This window comes from Scyliorhinus torazame, chromosome 2 (assembly GCF_047496885.1).
Source record: "Scyliorhinus torazame isolate Kashiwa2021f chromosome 2, sScyTor2.1, whole genome shotgun sequence".
Lineage (NCBI taxonomy): Eukaryota > Metazoa > Chordata > Chondrichthyes > Carcharhiniformes > Scyliorhinidae > Scyliorhinus > Scyliorhinus torazame.
Genome location: NC_092708.1, coordinates 336,497,675 through 336,511,411, shown reverse-complemented (window position 1 = coordinate 336,511,411; position 13,737 = coordinate 336,497,675). Strand labels below are relative to the sequence as shown.

General features: G+C 45.0%; 2 protein-coding genes across 2 annotated transcripts in view; one reads left to right on the top strand and one right to left on the bottom strand.

The window, feature by feature from the left end:
* Positions 1-9,568, bottom strand: part of ckba (creatine kinase, brain a) — a 32,080-nt gene extending 22,512 nt beyond the window's left edge. Inside the window, exons 1-5 of the mRNA XM_072490209.1 lie at positions 9,409-9,568; positions 7,506-7,708; positions 6,942-7,096; positions 5,953-6,085; positions 1,149-1,320 (exon numbers count right to left, since the gene is read on the bottom strand). Coding sequence (XP_072346310.1) covers positions 1,149-1,320; positions 5,953-6,085; positions 6,942-7,096; positions 7,506-7,683 — 638 coding nt within the window. The 5' untranslated portion in view covers positions 7,684-7,708; positions 9,409-9,568. The remainder of the gene's footprint in view (positions 1-1,148; positions 1,321-5,952; positions 6,086-6,941; positions 7,097-7,505; positions 7,709-9,408) is intronic.
* Positions 9,569-9,591: 23 nt separating this feature from the next.
* The window catches only part of trmt61a (tRNA methyltransferase 61A), an 86,895-nt gene continuing 82,749 nt past the window's right edge, over positions 9,592-13,737 (top strand). Inside the window, exon 1 of the mRNA XM_072490222.1 lies at positions 9,592-9,725. The gene's annotated coding sequence lies outside the window, so the exon portion shown is untranslated. The remainder of the gene's footprint in view (positions 9,726-13,737) is intronic.

Below are 13,737 nucleotides of genomic sequence, written 5' to 3'. Positions count from 1 at the left end.
GAGAGAGAGAGAGCACGAGAGAGAGAGAGCACGAGAGAGAGAGAGCACGAGAGAGAGAGAGCACGAGAGAGAGAGAGCACGAGAGAGAGAGCACGAGAGAGAGAGCACGAGAGAGAGAGCACGAGAGAGAGAGCACGAGAGAGAGAGCACGAGAGAGAGAGCACGAGAGAGAGAGCACGAGAGAGAGAGCACGAGAGAGAGAGCACGAGAGAGAGAGCACGAGAGAGAGAGCACGAGAGAGAGAGCACGAGAGAGAGAGCACGAGAGAGAGAGCACGAGAGAGAGAGCACGAGAGAGAGAGCACGAGAGAGAGAGCACGAGAGAGAGAGCACGAGAGAGAGAGCACGAGAGAGAGAGCACGAGAGAGAGAGCAAGAGCGAGCACGAGAGAGAGAGAGAGAGAGCACGAGAGAGAGAGAGAGAGAGCACGAGAGAGAGAGCAAGAGCGAGCACGAGAGAGAGCGCGAGAGCGAGCGCGAGAGCGAAATCACGAGAGAGCGAGAGCACAAGAGAGAGAGAGAGAGAGAGAGCGAGCACAAGAGACAGAGAGCAAGAGAGAGCACGAGAGACAGAGAGGAAGGATAGAGATTTGGAAAATATTGAACTCGCATTGCTTTTTACCCACTCCACCATCAGCACTTGTTGACAGGAAATTAGATATTTGCGTTAGTACTGAAGCCTAATGCAGATCTCTCAATAGGCAGGAAAATAAATTACCACACTTGCAACCAAGAGGAAACAGATCACATTGCCGAACCACCGACTTCTGCATAACAAGGTTAATGCTGTGCAGTGAACTAGCCAGTGTGTGTATGTACAAGCTAACTGAAATCAAGCATCGAATATTAGTTTACATGAAGGTCCAACAGTGAACCTTTCCAGGATACCGTTGCTCGAGTTAGCTGAACTTTCTTCCAACCAGCCTTCACCTAGCTATGCTTCTACAACCCGAAGGTCTGGTATGCCAACTTCAAACAGGGAATAGAAAAGCAATTAGCTGCTTGTTGAGCACTTTAGACTATTTCCCTGCAAATGCCCAACGTTAGATAATTCATGAGCTCTATTAAAGTACCTTGTTCCAATATGCTAAGAGAAGCTAAATTGAAGCAAATGGAAATAATTTCAAATTCAGTCCCCAAAAGAACTGACCAGATGCCTCTACCATCAGGCCAGTCACGTCCCATCCCAGAGGCCAGCAGTAGTGGAGATACAGGTTTGTCAAAGAGAAAGTGGTCATCGATTAGAGTCTGCTGCTCTTGGTCAGTCATATTCTTCAAGGCATAGTATTTTCCAGTAAATTCTCCATCCAGACTCCCCAGAGCTAGTGAATAATAAAAAATAAATTAGCCTGTGCTGAAAATGTTCGGACTATAATTTCCAAATGGAAGAGTTTGGTTTGATTACTTTTGTACCAGAAGTCAAACCTCTTTTGGGGGGAAAAAGGAAATACAGAGTGAACAAAATGCTAATATATTTGCAACTGTACAAATAATAGACTAAATGAATGCCATTGACTTGTTCAGAAGACTGAAAGTTTAGATTCACTAAGCTCAATATTTATCAAATGAAAACATTTGCAGCTCAGTAAACTAAACAATGAGCATCACCAAGATAAATTTGGAGCTGTGTAATGCATATTTTGAAAGTTTACATTTGGGCAAAAGTAGAAGAATCTGGAGAAGCAATTTGAGGGCATTTTTTTTTGAACCATGTCAAACGTCAGGCCTGGGGACCCCAAGATCTGCATCACAGGGCCAGCCCATGTGTAGACGATTGTCAAGGGTGCCATATTCAGGGGCACAAGTAATGACCAAAGGTATGCTCACTATATATAGTGTTTCCCATTGTTCCCACTCTTTTCCCCCAATCCCAGAGTGCTTTCTCGGTGTCCTGCTTCCCCTGGGCTCATGTCTCTCCTTAATCCTGCCAAGAATAACAGACTAGTGTCAAGCAGGCACGCCACATATTGCGCATTTAAATACCCATTTTCTTAAAGGCATCAACAAATCATTTTACATGCAATACTTTAGTTGTGCATAGTAATACAACTTAGATGAGGGGTGGTGGAGGATAGTCAGTGATTACTGATCTATTAGAAAACAGGTCCTGCAACCAGTGATCTAGATTTTAGCTACTGAAAAATTCAGGAAGTCACAGCAGATGAGTGGCTGGATTGAGTGCCAGGCTCAGTCTCCCAAAGCAACTTGCAGGTGTCTTCAATAGCTCACTTAAAATAATTTTTTTTTAAAGTTGTGCTTCCTCTCCAGGATATGATCCCAGTGTGAGCCACATGTTTACAACCTTAGACTCCGAGCTTTGCCAAGTCTCAGTGATTGCCAGAAATGCAAGAAGACACTGCCTTATTCCAAATCCCTTTATGTCGATAACCAAGTTTGGGGTAGACACAGTACCCACCCATAAGAATCCCTAGTGCAGAACGAGGTCATTTGGCACATCGGGTCTGCACCGACCCTCCAAAAGAGCATTCAGTATTTAGGCCCACCTGTCCCATCCCCACACATGACATCTTTGGACTGTGGGAGGGAACCAAAGGAAACCCATGCAGACACTGATGCAAACATGACACATACAAGTTACCAAGGCTGGAATCGAGCCCAGCTCCCTGGTGCTGAGGCAGCAGTGCTAGCCACTGTGCCACCTTACCCCAGCAGCTTGTCTGCAGAAATCCTGATGGAATATTGGTATGCAGCATGTGGGTCCCTGCCTAACCATCAGCCTTCCAGAATAGTCCTGCTAAGGTTAGTGGGACTATGCCAATTGGTTAGGCCCAATGTTTCTATGTTTGACTTCTGAGAAAAAAAAGTATTTGTAGCTATTTTAGAATCACCGACATACTATCTATAGATATGTCAGGAATAAAAGAATGACTAGGGCAAGAGTAGGGCCAGTCAAGGACAGTAGTGGGAAGTTGTGCTTGGAGTCCAAGGAGATAGGAGAGGTGCTAAATGAATATTTTCCGTCAGTATTCACACAGGAAAAAGACAATGTTGTCGAGGAGAATACTGAGATTCAGGCTACTAGACTAGAAGGGCTTGAGGTTCACAAGGAGGAGGTGTTAACAATTCTGGAAAGTGTGAAAATAGACAAGTCCACTGGGCCGGATGGGATTTATCCTAGGATTCTCTGGGAAGCTAGGGAGGAGATTGCTGAGCCTTTGGCTTTGATCTTCAAGTCATCTTTGTCTACAGGAATAGTGTCAGAAGACTGGAGGATAGCAAATGTTGTCCCCTTGTTCAAGAAGGGGAGTAGAGACAACCCCAGTAACTATAGACCAGTGAGCCTTACTTCTGTTGTGGGCAAAATCTTGGAAAGGTTTATAAGCGATAGGGTGTATATAATCATCTGGAAAGGAATAATTTGGTTAGACATAGTCAACACGGTTTTGTGAAGGGTAGGTCGTGCCTCACAAAACCTATTGAGTTCTTTGAGAAGGTGACCAAACAGGTGGATGAGGGTAAAGCAGTTGATGTGGTGTATATGGATTTCAGTAAAGCGTTTGATAAGGTTCCCCACGGTAGGCTACTGCAGAAAATACAGAAGCATGGGATTCAGGGAGATTTAGCAGTTTGGATCAGAAATTGGCTAGCTGGAAGAAGACAAAGGGTGGTGGTTGATGGGAAGTGTTCAGACTGGAGTCCAGTTACTAGTGGTGTACCACAAGGATCTGTTTTGGGGCCACTGCTGTTTGTCATTTTTATAAATGACCTGGAGGAGGGCGTAGAAGGATGGGTGAGTAAATTTGCAGATGACACTAAAGTCGGTGGAGTTGTGGACAGTGTGGAAGGATGTGACAAGTTACAGAGGGACATAGATAAGCTGCAGCGCTGGGCTGAGAGGTGGCAAATGGAGTTTAATGCAGAAAAGTGCGAGGTGATTCATTTTGGAAGGAATAACAGGAAGACAGAGTACTGGGCTAATGGGAAGATTCTTGGCAGTGTGGATGAGCAGAGAGATCTCGGTGTCCATGTGCATAGATCCCTGAAAGTTGCCACTCAGGTTGAGAGGGTTGTTAAGAAGGCGTACGTGTATTAGCTTTTATTGGTGGAGGGATTGAGTTTCGGAGCCATGAGGTCATGTTGCAGCTGTACAAAACTCTGGTGCGGCCGCATTTGGAGTATTGCGCGCAATTCTGGTCGCCACATTATAGGAAGGATGTGGAAGCATTGGAAAGGGTGCAGAGGAGATTTACCAGAATGTTGCCTGGTATGGAGGGAAGATCTTATGAGGAAAGGCTGAGGGACTTGAGGCTGTTTTCGTCAGAGAGAAGAAGGTTAAGAGGTGACTTAATTGAGGCATACAAGATGATCAGAGGATTGGATAGGGTGGACAGTGGTCTAGCACGAGGGGACATAGCTTTAAATTGAGGAGAGATAGATATAGGACAGATGTCAGAGGTAGATTCTTTACTCAGAGAGTAGTAAGGGCATGGAATGCCCCACCTGCAACAGTAGTGGACTCGCCAACACTAAGCGCATTCAAATAGTCATTGAATAGACACATGGACAATAAGGGAATAGTGTAGATGGGCTTTACAGGTCGGCACAACATCGAGGGCTGAAAGGCCTGTACTGCGCTGTAATGTTCTATGTTCTATCTACCTCCCCAAATGGAAGAGCTGGAAACAAACTTTGGTATGGAGCCAGAAGCTGCCCCATTTGGGGTTAATGAAGGTGTGGAATAATCTCCCCCCACACCCCCCCAATCATCGCTCAGCTTATTAGTTCTATTTTGGATTTTCAGTCACAGCTAAAGCCAAACAAATTGGAGATTTCTGCAAGTTTCAACAGTTTTGTGGAACTGAATGAGTCAAAATATTATTCACTTTCATTTCAAAGACATTACAATCAAGTGATCTTCTTAGAACCAGAAACAAAATGGTTCTTTAGCAAGTCAGATTACTTCTGGACAGCGTCAGCAGCACCTCTTATTGTTCAACCCCATTCATGCTCTATTTTGTACAAGGTCTTTAGGTTCCTGCCTCATTTGCCGAGATAGGAGGAAGTAATGCCAAGCAGCCCAGGGAGCGGTTCGATAATTAAATTTGTTCTTTTGCAAGGAGGATAATGCAAAATATATTTGAGTAATTGTTCCTTTCTGTGTTACGAAATACAGTTATTATCACATGCATTACAACCGAAACAGCGATGTGTTCCAAACTGCAGATTTTGGAGTCATGAGTTCAGACATTCTTTTCCATAAATGGTTCAAGAATGTGGATTACACTTTTTACAAGCATAACATTTGCAGTTAACAGTGAACTGAAACCCAAAGTGTTTCTTAACTTGAATTTAAAGGAAGTATACTGGAAATGTTCCCATTTCAGGTAACACCCGTCTGGTTTCGATTTGACTCAGCTACCAGATTTAGGTCAGAAATGTTACTTTTTGGGAGGTGTGGGGGAAGGGAAGAAGCGTGCAAAGTTTAAACAAAAGGCTTTCCAAAGGAAATGTATCACTCCACATTAGTAAAATGCTTTCTTTGGCAGAGATGATAGTGATATTTTTTTAGGAATAAGTTTGGTTATAGACTGAATTGTGTGTCGTAATTAATTTCTGAACAGCCAGCAGATGTGGGGCAGCACAGTTGCTTCACAGCGCCAGGGTCCCAGGTTTGATTCCCGGCTTGGGTCACTGTCTGTGCAGAGTCTGCACGTTCTCCCAGTGTCTGCGTGGGTTTCCTCCAGGTGCTCCGGTTTCCTCCCACAGTCCAAAGATGTGCAGGTTAGGTGGATTGGCCATGATAAATTGCCCTTAGTGTCCAAAAAGGTTAAGTGGGGTTACGAGGATAGGGTTGAGGTGTGGGCTTGGGTAGGGTGCTCATTCCAAGGGCCAGTGCAGCCTCGATGGGCCAAATGGCCTCCTTCAGCACTGTAAATTCTATGAAATTCATTCAGATCCAATTTACAAGTGGATTCACATTCATCTGACTTTACCTTCCTCAGAAAGTTTCTCAACAGCACGTCGTTCTCCTCGACTGCAGTGTGGGGGAAGGCAGAAGCCACATATACTGCGTCCTGTGCGAACCCGGCTACTCAACACATAGTTGGAATCCAGGTCATCACCACCCTTGATAACATTTTTAAAAAAGTAAAGTTTATTCTCCCATTAACTGTTACAAAAACAAGTTAATGCAAGTATCCTTGCCATCAGATAGCACCAGTTTACTGGAACAATTTAATGCCAACACCAAAAGGAATGTTATATACAAACTTGTCTTGGTCTTTTGGTGCTATTCCAATTCATAACTTTATTAGGCAACAATTATGTTGATGCACGCGATGAAAAAGAGATACAAAAGTGATACCAATTTAGGCAGAAATATTCTTCAAAGCAACCAGCAGAACAGAATCGCTAATGCATGCCCACACAGGAAACTCTAGCTGTACGGCTGAGCGAAAAAGAGGTCAATGGCTCCTTCCAAACGCGCGTCTCCACAGCAACACGCCAACAGAAACATCACCAAAAACAGATGGCCTGGTGACCTACGACAAAGCCGGGCGAGATCTTGCTGTGCACAAATTGACTCGCGCTTCTGGCCAAGCGGCTGCATTATTAAACGGTCCGGAGGTCAGGAAAAGTAAAAACATAAAAAAGCAAATTCCTGTTGGTGCCCCATTTTTAAAAAACGACAAACAGGGTTGAAACGCAAATCATCAGCCAAACCTGCCATTGTGCCGGGCCCATTAAAAAAAAGCTACATCACAATTTCTCCGGGTGCAAGTTTGCAATAGCAACGCCCCCCCCCCCCCTCAATAATGTGCTAACCCATCTAACACTGCAGAACATTAAAACCATGCGGAGCAGGCACTCAAGAGTTAGAAAAACCCTCCCGATTTGCATTCGCAACGGTCCCACGCCCAGAGTTTACTAGTCACGACGTCGGTTGCATTGTATCCTCAAATTCAGAGGGCGGGTTCCTCACCTTGAGATTTTCATGGTGAAGGTCGGTTTTGTGCTTGTCAGTAGGTTTGTAGCCCCCGTGACGGTCCCGAATTACTGGATCAAGGAGATCCTTGAAAACCTCATAGGATTCCTCATCACCAGCCACACAACCTACTGTCATAATAAATGGGTGACCTGTACAGAGAGAAAAAGGCTCTTAATGCGTGTAGCGTTGCCGGTTGCGGATACATGCAAGGTTAATAATTAAATCGGTGTTTATTTAATTAGACAAGCAAAAAAAAAAATCATAAGCATTGCTAAGTATGGGTTCAGCAGAAATAACTTTTTGACTGGGAACAACTTTTCAATATTAGAATTGACCACTTATCTTCTAAAACATTTACTTAAAAAGTGAAATAAAGGGTGAAATATACATGCTTGGTATAAAAACCATTAACAAAAACGGCCAAGCGGTTATATCACCAGGGGCACTTTTACGTCTGGTGATGATCATGTGGCAATTTAATAGACAGAAATCATCCCGGAGCCTAACAACACACATTAGTGGACTTTACATTAGCTCAGTCAACTGCAAAGGTTTTACCGGGATTATCAACCCCTGTCTGAATCACATCATCCAAAGTGAAGCCATTGGGGGTGGATTTTTTTTGGAGTTTCTTGTAGATGTCCAGAGTGAGCACTTTCGACATGTAGTTGTTGTGTTTGCTCAGATCGGGGAACTCTTCCTCTGCCGACAACCTCTTTATCTTTAGCGTGGCCATTTCGAAGGGGGGGTGTCGCTCGCAACTACATTGAATGAAATCAGACAGAACAATGAGACGAATCACATCACCCGCGCCATCCACTGCCTCCCTTATACAGAAGGTCGCTGGCCACACCGGGGGTGCAAATCCATTCGTTAAAAGGGTTGTCACTTTGAAGTTTAATGATTCCTCACTAGTCTACGTTGTGGGCAGGCCGGGTTATAAACACAGCTGACAAGCGCCGGGGGTTTAGGTCAAATTTTCCATTCGGGTTTCAGGAAAGCAGCGCCGTCTGTAACCGGGGGGAAAGCAGACGGCCCGTCGGAAGGGCGATTTTTACCTGGGTTGTCAACCCCAGTCTGAATGGCATCGTCAAGGGTAAAGCCGCTGGGGGTCTGCTGATCTCTCAGCTTGCTATACAGGTCCAGGGTCAGGACTTTAGCCATGTAGTTGTTGTGTTGGCTCAAATCCGGGAACTCTTCCTTCGCGGCATATTTCATCTTCAGAAGGTTGTGACTGTTGCTGAATGGCATGGTAACCGCTATTTACTGCAACACAAACAAGGAGCTTTTCCTTATAAACCCGATTTTCATGCGGATTCCCGGTTCTTTGAATAGTTTTGGTCCAGATTGTGCACTATTAAGAATGTAATGGAGTCCCGCGTGCAGGTTTTAAAGACAAATGCCATTCAGCAAGAATGCGAGGTTCGGAATTTGGGAAGTTCAGTCATTCAGCATTTACAAAGTGCTTGAAGCAGATGGTCTAAATCATCTTCTGGGGTGACTGTGGCAACGACTCTTGCATCTTTCAGACGCTTTAATCCCCTTACAATTTCTCGGCATCGGTCACCGAGATTCTCAAATGACTAAACACGGGTTTGTTTGGTTTTAAAAATTGACTCTTGGCATTTAGAGGCTCTTAACCCCTTTTATTGGCCCTTTCCGACATTCTGGAAGGAAAACATTGTCGATTAATAAATAATAATCGCTTTATGGATTTAGAATTCCTCCGCCCTGCTGAAGACCCGATTGGCTTCTTAAACAATCTTACGTTTACGTAAATTCCTCGTCCTTCGTGACCCTTTCCTGTTATATACCATGGTAAAATTTAAGGACAAAGTACAGCAGCTATGTGTCAATGTCCAGATTAGAGCTAATGGATTAGCACAAATACCACACTTGATCCTTTCCAAGACAAATAACTGGCTGGGGAAGCTTTTTGTCTTCGTTTAGAAGGCAAGCAAAAAAAAAAAAAACTACATTTGAATGTTGCTTCAAAGATGAAAAACATTTTACTGGCCATGAAAAAGGCACCAGGGCAGTAGAAAATGCATAAGCCACCTCTCAAAGACATTCCTCCAATACTGCTTTCCCAACCACTCAATGCTCAGGAGAATTCTTTCAAAGCTACCTACCACGCATCCAGATGGGATTATTTTTTTCCTCTAGGTGAGGGGGAACTGATGAGCAACTCATCATCATTAAACTAAACGTGCGACCAAAAAGCTAAACCTCCCGTTAATGCCGAAAGAGAATCTCGAGTCTTGCTGGTCGAACACTTGATAAAAATGTAAGAGTCTTGGCTGCACACATTTAACTGGCATTTTTTTGCTGGCCTCTCCATCTCAAATAAAAGGTAAACGGTTTTGAAACAATAGCACAAAAAAAAACCGATTTGCAATTACATTGCAGTGCGCCCAGTTTATTTCGTATTGGATTTTTTTTTTTTTTGCAATGACCTTACCTGGATGAGGGGGAAACACAATTTAATTCTCAGCCTCAACTACCCCACCGCTGCCTGATCTCCGCACCACCCTGATTGGTGTCCAAGCATTCCGCACGTTCCCATTGGATTATATAGCGCAGCAAGGCTGCGCTCCTATTGGCTGTTGCGTCCGTTTCCCCTCCCTTCACACCACGGCCTGTCAATCAGAGTGGCGCATGCGCCCTCTTCCACCGGTGGCCCGGGGAAATGGGGTGGTGGCGACATCATCACCGGGCGCTCAAGGACATGTGGGGGATGACGTGCTTGGCGTGCGCCGGGATTCCGTTTGGCGGTTGGTGAGTCCTTTTTTTCTTTGGTGGTGTGCGTTGGAAGAGGCTTTGTGGGTTTCTGTTTTGGAGCCAGGAGGACTGAAAACCTGTTGAGGTCACTCAGGCTCACAAGATTGCCCCCTCCCCGGCTCACAGTTGGGTGCTTGTTCAGGAGGACCCCAAATTGTAAAGCAAGCGGAGTTGCCCGTGCATCATAATTTTACGATTGCCTAAAAGCCCCCGGTTTTGTTTCTGAGGCACCGAGGTTTGTGTTCCATTCCCTACTCGGATTTGATAGTTCAAAACTGGGTACCCGTGAGGCGCTGTGCTCCCCTATCATCAGCAGAAGAATTCAACAAATCTCTAAATTCATGACCCTGTCCCTCAAACTGGCCCCGACACCTTTCTGTGGTAGAGAATTCCACAATTCTCAAAGAAAAAGTTCTTCACTGTAGCGCGGTGGTTAGCACTGTTGCTTCACAGCACCAGGGACGCGGGCTGGATTCCCGGCTTGGGTCACTGTCTGTGCAGAGTCTGCACGTTGTCCCCATGTCTGCGTGGGTTTCCTCCAGGTGCTCCCACAGTCCAAAGATGGATTGGCTATGCTAAATTGCCCTGTAGTGTCCAAAAGGCTAGGTGGAGTTACTGGGGTGGAGGTGGGGACTTAATTAGGGTGCTCTTTCAAAGGTCTATGTAGACTTGATGGGTTGAAAGGCATCCTTCTGCACTGTAAATTCTATGATCTCAGTCCTGAATGGCTTACCCCTTATTCTTAGGCTGAGACCCCTAGTTCTGGATGTCCCCAACATCAGGAACATTTTTCTTGCATCTAGTCTGTCCATCAGGATTTTATATGTTATTATGAGATCCCCTCTCATTCTTCTAAACTCCATTGATTCCAAGCCCAGTGGATCCAGTCTTTCTTCATATGTCAGTCCTGCCATCCTGGGATTTAGGCTGGTGAACCTTTACTGGACACCGTCAATAGCAAGAATCTCCTTCCTCAAAGTAGGAGAGCAAAACTGCAAACAATACTCAAGGCCCTGTATAACTGTAGCAAGACATCTACATGCATGCTGCACAGCAGATGCATCATATGACAGAGAGCAAAGCTATTTCAAAAACAATGGCTGGGATTTTCTGGTCCTTCTGTAGGGGATGCAGCAGGCCAGCCAAAGGTCCATTGACATTCTGCAGGACCAGATGGTCCCAGTGGTAAGTGGGGCTTTAAAATCCCGCCCAGTGGATCAGATCAAAGACGTGCAATCGGGATGGTGGTGGAAAATTCACCAAAGGTGGAAACTCCACAAAGATCACCACCTTTGATGATTGGGAGCCCAGCATGTCAGGACAAAAGATAAGCCTGAAGCATTTGCAACTATCTTCAGCCAGATGTATAAAGAGAGTGGTGCGTTTCTGTGGTCACAAGAAACAAACATCTTAGAATTCAGCCAAATTGAGTTCACTGCATGTGATATAATGGCTGAAGATGAGAAATACAACAGACCCTGACAATATCCCAGTTGATGACGTGTTCCAGAATCAGCTGTGCCTCCAGCCAACAAGTAAGATAAATGGCCAATTACCAACAGTTTACTCTTGATCATCAGCATGTCATGGAAGATAGCATTGACAGTGCTATCAATTGACATTCTGAATTCTTCCTCTGTGTATCCAAACAGGTACTGGAATGTGGCAAGTAGGGGCTTTTCACAGTAAGTTCATTGCAGTGTTAATGTAAGCCTACTTGTGACAATAAAGATTATTGTTCTTATTAAATTGACACTTACTCTGAAACAATCAGCTCACAATTGTAGTTTAAGTTCTGCCAGGACCACTCAGTTCTTGATCTCATTACAGCCTTGGTCCATACATAGACAGAAGAGCTGAATTCAAGAAGTAAGATGAGGGTGACTGCCCTTGCCACCAACGTAGCTTTTGCTGGTGTCATCAAAGAGCACTAACAAAATTGAAGTTATTGGGAATCGGAATATTCTCATTAGTTGGAAGCACACCCACCATATGGGAAGATGGATGTGGGAGGTCAATTACCTCAGATTCAAAACAGCTGGAGTTCCTCAGGCCCTAGCCCCGGCCATTTTCAACTTCCCGCCATCATAATATTGAGGTGAATATGTTGCCTGATGATTACAGTGTTCATTACCATTTGCAACTCCTCAGATACTGAAGCAGCCTGTGCCTGCATACAGGATGATGGGGACAATATTCAAGCTTGGACTGATGAATGTAAAGTAACAATGTAAAACAATTCAAAGTGAAAGACAATGATCATTTCTAACAAGGTAGAATCTAACCATTGCCCCTTGACATTTCAACAGCATTTACCTTTGCTGAATTCCTCCACCATTCATTGACATCCTGGGGGTTACCGTTGACCAGAAATGTAACCGGGTCAGTCATGTATATATTTCATGTACGCTGTGGCTCCCAAGAGCAGATCAGGAACGTTGAAATCTACAGTGAGTAACTCGCTTGACTCCCTAAAGCATGTCCACCATCTATGGAATAAGTCAGGTGTATAGTGGAGTACACTACTTGCCTGAATGAGTGCAGCTCGAACAACAGCCAACAGGCTGGACACAGTTCAGGACACAGCAGCCACTTCCCTTAAGCATTCACTCTTTTCACCACTGGAGCACATTGGCAGCATGTGCAAAGTGAACTGCAACAACTTGCTAGGTCTCCTTTGACAGCACCTCCCACAAGATCATAAGACATAGGAGCTGAATTAGGCCATTTAGATGCTCCTCCAATCATGGCTGATTTGTTTCTCATTCCCATTCTCTTGCCATCTAGGGCAGCACGGTGGCGCAGTGGTTAGCATTGCTGCCTCATAGCGACGAGGTCTCGGGTTTGATCCCGGCTCTGAGTCACTGTCCGAGTGGAATTTGCACATTCTCCCCGTGTTTGCGTAAGTTTCGCCCCCTCCACCCGAAGATGTGCAGGGTAGGTGGATTTGCCACACTAAATTGGTCCTTAATTGGAAAAAAATTAATTGGGTACAGTAAATTAAAAAAAAAAACACAACATTCTGTGGCAGCATGGTGGCTCAGTGGGTTAGCCCTGTTGCCTCACACCGCCGAGGTCCCAGGTTCGATCCCAGCTCTGGGTCACTGTCCGTGTGGAGTTTGCACATTCTCCCTGTGTTTGCGTGGGTTCTGCCCCCACCACCCAAAGATGTGAAGGCTAGGTGGATTGGCCACGCTAAATTGTCCCTTAATTGGAAAAACCTAATTGGGTACTCTAAATTTAAAAAAAAAAAAAACATTCTCTTGCCATCTCCCCATAACCCTTGGTCCCCTTATTAATCCAGAACCTATCTATATCTGTCTTAAAGACACTGAGTGACTTGGTCTCCACAGCCTTCTGCAGCAAAGAGTTCCACAGATTCACCACCTTTTGGCTGAAGAAATTCCTCCTCATCCTTGTTTTTAAGGATTGTCCCTTCGGTCTGAGGCTGTGCCCTCAGGTTCTAGTTTCTCCTATTAGTGGAAATGTCCTCTCCATGTCCACTCTATCTAGGCTTCTCAGTATTCTGTAACTTTCAATGAGATCTGCCTCATCTTTCTAAACTCCCCATCGAGTACAGACCCAGGCTCCTCAACTGCTCCTCATACGACAAGTCCTTCATTCTGGGGATCATTCTTGTGAACCTCCTCTGGACCCTCTCCAAGGCCAGCACATCCTTCCTTTGATACGGGGTCCAAAACTGCTCACAATATTCCAAATGGGGTCTGACCAAAGCCTCGTACCACCTGAACAGAACATCCCTGCTCTTGTATTCTAGCCCTCTCGACATGAATGCTAACTTTGCATTTGCCTTCCTAACTGCCAGCTGAACCTGCATGTTAACCTTGAGAGCATCTTGAACTAGTACTCTTAAATCCCTTTGTACTTCTGATTTCAAACGTCTTTCCCCATCTATGTCTCTATTCTTCCTACCAAAGATGTGGAGATGCAGGCATTGGACTGGGGTGAGCACAGTAAGAAGTCTTACAACACCAGGTTAAAGTCCAAC